Below are 8312 nucleotides of genomic sequence, written 5' to 3' on the forward strand. Positions count from 1 at the left end.
ATTTTTAGCTAGTAACAAATACTAGTACTACATAAAATAATGGAGAATCTCGAGAATCTGGCTATCATACTTGCTCTAAAATCCTAATACGTCTTTACTACTGTCTCTTTGTTTGGATATTTGTCCTTATCCACACTATTCAAATATCTTTCCTTATCAACATGAATTTCCCAAATCTTTTAGTATTAAATTTCTAACCATTTTGTCATTTAACAACTTCACCTACGACTATTTATAGACCAGCCAACGCAAACTCATCTTTGATTCATCTCTCTGTCCCCATCAACAATGGCCAAAACCTCTCTTCTCTATTGTTTTGCTCTTATCATTCTTATTCTTGGAAATCCATGTACAGCAGAGGAAGAAATAAAAGTGTACGAGTTGAAAAAGGGTGATTTTTCTGTTAAGATCACAAACTATGGTGCAACCGTTCTTTCTGTCATACTCCCTGATAAAAATGGTATACTTCTCTCCCTCTTCTCTGTTTATTTCTTACTACATTTATATGCACTTTCAGTTTCATATCTTGTTGTTTCTAAAACTCTTAACTTTTAATCCTTGTTTTAAGGAAACTTGGATGATGTTGTTCTTGGGTACAACTCCATCGAAGACTACAAGGTTAGTTTCTGTGATCCCCTTTGTCTTACATAAAATTATATTAGTCATTTTTCATAATGTTTTTTCTGAGGACAAATTCATATGTTTTTGTAAAAGATCTTGAATTTTTGTATGTTTGATTCTTGATTAAGGTTATTATTTAATGTACTGTAGAACGACACCACATACTTTGGTGGCCTTATTGGGCGCGTGGCTAACAGAATTGGAGGAGCAAAATTCGAGTTAAATGGAGTCGAATATAAATTACCAGCTAATGATCATGGAAACACACTCCATGGTATATATTTATTATTAATCCTTTTTTGTTGTAAAAGTTCTCCATTTTAATTAACATTAACATATTCGTTTTAAATCAGGGGGTAGCAAAGGATTCAGTGATGTGATATGGACAGTGGAAGATTATCAAGAAGATAGTCATCTTACTCTTACCTACAACAGCTTTGATGGTGAACAAGGTATGCATAAATTATCCCCTTTGTGATATTAGGCTAACATATTAACCTTCAAGTAATCAAATTGTGCATATTTGTTCCCTTTATATGAGAAATATGGTATATCTAGACTATTATTTAAGACTGGCTAATTAATTGGAAAATTATTTTTGATTGGTCAAGCTGCTAATAAGTGTTTTTAAATATTTTTTTGCTTAAAAGTGATTTTCAAAAAAGTGATTTTAGGGAGAAACTGTTTTTTCTCTGCATTTCCGAAATTGTTTCTGGTTTTACTCAAAAATATTTTTTTTTTTACTTTTAAAAGCTTGGCCAAACGCTTCAACTTTGAAAAAAAATACTTTTTTTTTTTTTTGGGAAAAAAGTGTTTTTTGCCATGGAGAAGCTTGGCCAAACAACCTATATATCGCCTTCAAAATAGTGCAAATTTCACCGGTAATTAAATAGTTTAACAATTAAATAGATTCTCTAGTTTGGGGATCACATGTGCACAAGTTCAATTATGTGAATGCTAAATCATAAGGACCAAATTCAAAATTTGTGACTAAAAGCACAAATTTTCCAAGACAAATATTGATAATCAGATGTTGTGAAACAGGATTTCCTGGTGACCTTTCTGTCAAGGTAACATACATGTTCATTGGGACAAACAAGTTAGCCATAAAAATGCAAGCAAAGCCTCTAAACAAAGCAACACCAGTCAATTTAGCATCACATACTTACTGGAATCTCGGTGGACACACCAGCGGCAACATTTTCTCCCACACTATTCAGCTTTTCGGATCAAAGATAACTCCTGTTAATGATAAGCTTATCCCCACCGGACAAATTACTCCGGTTGAAGGAACAGCCTATGATTTCCTCAAGCCAAGGACAATAGGGAGCAAGTTCAGTGATATACCAGGTGGATATGATATCAACTATGTGTTGGATAATACTGAGGGAAAGCATTTGCAAAGGGTGGCAATTGTTCAAGAAAGCAAATCAGGTAGAAAGATGGAACTGTGGACAAATAAACCTGGTGTCCAGTTTTACACAAGTAATATGTTGGAAAATGCTAAGGGAAAAGGTGGATTTGTTTACTCAAAGTATGCTGCACTTTGTTTGGAGACACAAGGCTTCCCAGATTCTGTTAATCATCCCAATTTTCCTTCCCAGATTGTGAATCCAGGGGAAACTTATAAGCACATTATGGTATATAGGTTCACTGCCTAATAGGAAGTTCTGAGATTGCTACACTAGGGTCGTTTAGTTATTTCATTTCTTCCCCTCTCCTTTTAGATTTTCATGGTTATGGTATAGTTGAGAGACCATTTCTTGTGTAGTATGACTTGCATTTATATTAGCTTATTTTTATTCTGGGGTTAACAATAAAAGGTAGCTCTGAGTTACCAATTTATCTCATATTTCACTGATTATTTCTATTTTTTAACTAGATGTACTCAGTGCCTTGGTTTCGTTGGAATGCTACCAATGTATTCTGAATTCATGTAAACAAATTCCCAAGTCATGAAAACAGTTATTCCCAATGCAGCAGTACATAACTCGTGCTATTAAAGGATCTCGTTAATAAAATTCACAGACAGCATAATAAACGCACGATTTTCTGATATCCAAATCAAGATTCATATTGGCAATGGCATCCCATCTCCTAGACATTTCTAGCTCAATGCATATATACAATTGATCCGTGTCCATTGATAATTAGATTATAACTTAGTTAAGATTAATCAACAGGTCATGCATCAATGATCACATTAGTCCTTAATTGGGGTGTGAAGAGGTTACACATAGAATGTTCAGTCCAGTGAATTGAATTCTAAGACGCACATGTGGCAGATGATTATTAAATTCACCTTATGAGACACTACAGCCGAGTGCCAATAAAATTTTATTGGGGTTTGAAGTGGAATGTATCTGATAAGTTATGCGTTTTTTATTTTGATAATTTAACAAACTTCATATAAGAATCAGATAGGGAACTTGTTACACAATCTCAAAGTGCTCGGAACAACAAGTCACATGTCTGGCACAAGTTCCAATAATATCAGTCAAAGAAACGGCAGAGGGAACAAATAGCTATCAGTTCCTCCGATCACAGTACAAGTCAAACTCTTTACGGGTGTTAAAGTTGTTGCACTGCACACACAACAGTGCAACAATCACTTTATGGAGCATGCTATGTACCAGATACTTGCTTACACCACCCCAATGACCTCACTTATATATTACCAACATGAGGCAAGGGAAAACACACACTTGCAAACCCTAAATCATTAAGTCTCTCTCAAGTGTGTCGCTGCCTTCATTGACTCAAAGGCTTGAAGAACAAAGTAGCAACAGAACAAAGGACCAGATCCCAACACTGAGTTTATCGTGTGTCCTTAGTATTGTTGTCTCTTTGTTAATGTTATTCACTTGTAATTCCTACTCAGCTTAGTTAGAAGCATCTTGTAGGATATCTTCTGAAAATCATAAACCGTGTGTTTGTGTTTGACTAGAGTTGGTCAAAGTGATGAGCTTTGTAATAGAGTTATTACAAAGAAGCTTGCAATAGAGTTATTGCAAGCTGATTAAGGATTAAGAGGTTAATTCCTAGGTTACAATAGGTTGTAATCTAAAGTTGCCCGGTTAGTGAAGTTAAAATCCTACGAGTGTAGGTCGTAGTTTTTAATCTCGTGAACTGAGAGTTTTTCACGTAAAATACTGCTGTGTCATCTACATACTGCTCTGTGTGTGTTCTGTGGGAACTGATAGAGTTCTCTATCAGTTTGGTGGACTCTTAGTTTACATCAGTATCCAACCCTCAACGGAGCCCCTTCAATGTTCTACCGGGTTTGTCCGAAAAACGAGCTGGTCAGGCACAATGTTGCAGCAACTAATTTCAAGGTAACCACTATAGAGAAGTGGTCAGATGGTAATAGATCCCTTCACCTTTAACACTCGAGTCCAGACTCTGGGAGTAGAGAACCTTTCAGTAAGAAAAGTTTAATTTCGAGATAGACAGATCTATTCACGCTTACAAAAGAAGATATTTAACAGAAACATTTATGCATAGTCTTAATGTTTCTACTTTACTATCGTAGCAAAAGCCACAATCAGTCTATCAACTTACGAACATATATATTAAAAAAAAAAAAAGGAATTTAGTAGCATAATAAACAGTGGACTTTTTCCAACCCCTTTTCCCCCAGAAGACTTACCAATTTAACCAACTGAATTCTCAATGCACACTGACTCGAGTAACTGGACATAAACCTGAATAATCAGAAGCAACAGGAAAATAAAGAACAAAGGCAGCCGAAAATGCCTTGGAAGCAAGCAAACAAAGGAATATAATGTCTTATCAACTCTTAAGATTCCACCAAAATCAGCTGAATTACTATTCTGCTATTCAGTTAGCATTCTGTGTTGTTGTCTTCTTGAAATCAATCTTGTCAACTTTGACTTCTCCATCGATGAGTTCATAAACATAGACCACAACACGCAGGGCATCAATGTCCATTAAAACAAAGCTAGGGTTGACATCATATGTGATGCTACTGTAGGCACCAGTAGCAGATCCCGGATTTATAACAACCCCTGCTTCATGTTTGTATGCTGTGAACTGATGGGTGTGGCCAGTCACAAGTATGTCAACATCCAATTGCCTTTGAAGCATGGCTAATGAGTCCAAGTCACCCCATGGAATAACCTGGACGACCAAAAAAAAAAAAGTGGAACATACCATTACGAATAGAAAAGGCGGCAGGCTTGAGGACTAAGCAATATTTCTCAAATAATTCGCATATAAATAGTTCAGTTTAGAGTGCTAAATTTTCAAAAGCGGAAAACTATTTCTAAAAAAAATGTAAGCAAAAAGTTTAGAAGAGACCAAAAAAGGAGATAGTGGGTCAAAAAGTGAAAAAATAATGAGCCAGAGACCAAGATAGAGTACAAATTTAGCCATAATATTCTTTTAAGTTAGTTGTGGGAATATTGGAGAGACATTGTATTACATCTTGAGGAAAGAACCCACGATAAATACGGCAGGACTTTTTTGGCAGTACAAGATAAATGCCTTTGAGTCTCACAAATGCAACCAAACTTCAATGTTATGCTAAGCAAGAATGTTATTGCAAGTAAATTAACTTTCTTACAATGACACACTAGCAAAAGTTTCTTAACAAGATGAATAGATAAATTTGGCGGAAGCACTTATATATAAATCAAGGCATACATAAGAACCTGAAACCGTGGAAAAGCAGAAAAATCGCAGAGAGGGCAGGGTGCATGTTAATACATATGTATCTGCTACATACCATACCACTAAGTAAAGAGTACTTAGGTGTTAGGTTTATCCCTGACAAGAATTCCGACCACCTGAATAACCCAAATGTTTTGCCTCATCAGCTTAAAGCAGGACAGCAAGTGACAAGAAAGAATGGTGAATCAGACCTGGTGGCCATGGCATAGTCCAAGCTTAAATTGACCAATTGTTAGCGTCTTGGTCTCGGGGTAACGTGTCTCCTCATCATACTCGCCTCTAGCAATATGCAAGTCAGGACAAAGAGTCTTTAAGTAATCATGAACCTCCTGCAGATGTAAATTGGATAAGGTATTTAATAATTTTCATAAAGAACCTATATTTGACTTGGATGCCAAACGATCTAGAACAGGAACATCCACACTGAATGTAATAAGTATTTGGGAGTAATAAACAAAACAAATTTGTTAAGGCAAAATAAATCACACAAATTGTTGGAATGGTTATTCCCAGAAGATGTTTAATACAACTTAGATGCAAAATGTGTAATTAGAGCACACTTGTGGAAGTAGCCCGCAGATAAAACAGTACTTATGGAGTAAATGCACTTGAGTTTCCTAAATAAATAGATAAACCTTTTCATCAAAAAAAATTCCTAAATAAACCAAGGAGCAAGGTCTTCATTCTTGGTTAACTGAAAAGATATATGCCAAATGACTAATTACTCCAAAATTAGCATTATCTTGACTTGCAGATTTTTATTTCAGATTACAAGAAACAATGATAAATTGGTCTCATAACACAGAACGGACACTTAGCATCTCCAATTCTTCTCCACAAGCGCACAACATAGAACAGTGTTTTGAAAGGCGTCCTTTCAAGCATGCTTAAACAATAAAGCTCACGGCTTAGGTTGTTCTTTGCGCTTGGCACTTCTGCGCTTTCCATCAAATCCTTTGACAGCAATGGGACAGATATAAGTTACCTCTCTTATTCAACTACAGCTCTAATAGTGGAATATCTTTGCCAAAAGCACAAACCATATCAAGATAATTGCCCTCATGCATAAGCAACTAATAAGTTTAAGCTTGAAAGTTGAGGTTACGTAGAGTAATAGGCAAAAACCAAAGCTTTCAGAAAAATGATTTGCAGAAAATTTCTTTGTTTTATTTTAAACAGTCTAACTGAAAGAAAATTATAGGATTTGGGAGAGAACAAAATAATGCTGAGGTTAAAAGTGATAAGTCTGCAGCAACCAGGAATTATAGCCACGGAATGTCTAATGCCACACTATTGGAATAGAATTTATTATGGAGAAAAAATGCAAGTCAAAGCAAGCACAATCTAAAAGAATAATGATTCAAAAGGTTATTCAATTAAAAAAATCCGGCCACATTTATATCCAATCATGACATTGAAAAAGTGAGTTTAAACAACTAACTACCAATTACTCCTCACTCAAACAAATGCTTGAAACAAAAGATTTTATATACAAGCCCTAGGATTCATCAATAGGTAACTTATAAAAGTGAATAACCAAATAATAAACATCAATCGGTGATAAAACATGGGATCTTTCTACTTATGTTATACTACTAGTTTGTAGCATATAAGTGGGGGAAGTTTGCCCAAATGAACTCTTTAAAATTTTTGATAGTTACTGCAACAAATTATTTCATTCCCTGTGGAAAAGAAATCTAAACTCATTGCCGTAGGTGAGACGTGAATAAAATTATTTGTTATACTCTGCTCGCTTGATTATCCAAAGCCATTCACACCAGTCTTCTAGGCTTTCTGCCAGGAGCTGCTCAAGACACATCCATGTCTAGCTATAATAACCTATCCAACATTCCCTTCCATAGTTTCCAAATTTTCTCTTATTTAGTAGTCTATCTATTACTCAATCTGAATTCTTCGCAGGAAAAGAAATCAAACAACTTTTTCTTTTTGATGAAGTAAAAGATTTCATTAATAGACAAACTTATCCTTTAAAACAATTCCGATGCTTGCAACAATATTGGAAAAGAATAGCTAACATTAAACAGCTGTTGCCTTTAGTTTTATAAAATAGCCCATTAGGTATAGCAAAAAAAAAACATACATGCAACAACATTAATTTATAGCAACAGCATTTTCTTAGTTTAATCGGCCAACTAATACTAATTAATTTGGATGAATTAAAGGGTAGAGAAAGACTCACTTTAATGCAGAGGTTACCAGTACAGATGATATGTTGGATCTTTCCAGGAACAAGCATAGACTTAAACTTAGCGGGAAGATCAGCAGCCCTATGCGGGATGTGAAGATCGCCCAATGCTAATACCAGCACCATCCTCCTCCAAATCAATCACCTACTCAAAATTTCAATATACGATCGACAATCTGAGATACCACTTCAACCAAAATCAAGGAATTTGAAGAATTATTAATCTAATCGGTTTTGCCCATTAAACCCTCTCTGCTTTGTCGTTGACACTCCAGCACCGGTTTGATCGCTGAAACCATGGAGGATCCGACGCCGTTTTGTTACCTTTTTGGTATTTTCAATTTGTTCTCAACTTTGCCCTTTTACTTGACCTCGAGAAGTTTTTTTTTCTTTTTCTTTTCCTTGGAATTATTTTAGGGAAATTTGCATTAACCAACCCCCCCCCCCCCCCATAGATGACTTGATCAACGATAGACCCCTCACAATTTTAGACCAACTATTTAGGCCCCATTTATTAACATTTAATGGAGATTTGAATTTGAATAGTTCAAACCTCATGAATAGGGGTGACAAATGGGCTGTTTGAGCTGAATTTGAATAGGTATAAATGGACTGAACTAATAAATGAGTCATTTCACAACTCTATCTAAAGTTCATTTGGGTCAAGATGAGCTAATTAATGGGTCTTGACCCAATCCGCCCCACTTGATTAAACTTTTACATCCCATTCTTCATGATTTTTACATGGTAACTTTGCATCCTTATTTACGTCACATGTTAGATACTCTCAAAT

General features: G+C 35.4%; 2 protein-coding genes across 2 annotated transcripts; one reads left to right on the top strand and one right to left on the bottom strand.

Annotated features, from left to right (window-relative positions):
* The first annotated feature begins 216 nt into the window (after positions 1-216).
* On the top strand, positions 217-2471 carry LOC107829645 (uncharacterized). Its single transcript, XM_016657099.2, has 5 exons — positions 217-460; positions 569-618; positions 772-895; positions 975-1073; positions 1666-2471. Exons 1-5 carry the CDS (start codon positions 289-291, stop codon positions 2280-2282), a joined length of 1062 nt encoding a protein of 353 aa, XP_016512585.1. The 5' UTR covers positions 217-288; the 3' UTR covers positions 2283-2471.
* Positions 2472-4167: 1696 nt separating this feature from the next.
* LOC107829646 (vacuolar protein sorting-associated protein 29) lies at positions 4168-7852 on the bottom strand. The gene is made up of 3 exons (XM_016657100.2): positions 7514-7852; positions 5505-5642; positions 4168-4761 (listed from the first exon to the last, which is right to left on the bottom strand). The coding sequence occupies exons 1-3, from the start codon at positions 7643-7645 to the stop codon at positions 4462-4464; spliced, it is 570 nt and encodes a 189-aa protein (XP_016512586.1). The 5' UTR covers positions 7646-7852; the 3' UTR covers positions 4168-4461.
* Positions 7853-8312: the final 460 nt, after the last annotated feature.

This window comes from Nicotiana tabacum, chromosome 4 (assembly GCF_000715075.1).
Source record: "Nicotiana tabacum cultivar K326 chromosome 4, ASM71507v2, whole genome shotgun sequence".
NCBI classification, from domain to species: Eukaryota; Viridiplantae; Streptophyta; class Magnoliopsida; order Solanales; family Solanaceae; genus Nicotiana; species Nicotiana tabacum.

What these genes read in the sequence shown, in the direction of transcription:
- LOC107829645 (XM_016657099.2), top strand. Translation starts at nt 289, where the DNA reads ATGGCCAAAACCTCTCTTCTCTATTGTTTTGCTCTTATCATTCTTATT. An exon ending in TCATGGAAACACACTCCATG is followed by an intron (nt 896 to 974) that starts GTATATATTTAT and finishes GTTTTAAATCAG; the next exon opens with GGGGTAGCAAAGGATTCAGT. An exon ending in CAGCTTTGATGGTGAACAAG is followed by an intron (nt 1,074 to 1,665) that starts GTATGCATAAAT and finishes GTTGTGAAACAG; the next exon opens with GATTTCCTGGTGACCTTTCT.
- LOC107829646 (XM_016657100.2), bottom strand. Translation starts at nt 7,645, where the DNA reads ATGGTGCTGGTATTAGCATTGGGCGATCTTCACATCCCGCATAGGGCT. An exon ending in CTGGTAACCTCTGCATTAAA is followed by an intron (nt 5,643 to 7,513) that starts GTGAGTCTTTCT and finishes TTACATCTGCAG; the next exon opens with GAGGTTCATGATTACTTAAA. An exon ending in GACTATGCCATGGCCACCAG is followed by an intron (nt 4,762 to 5,504) that starts GTCTGATTCACC and finishes TTGGTCGTCCAG; the next exon opens with GTTATTCCATGGGGTGACTT.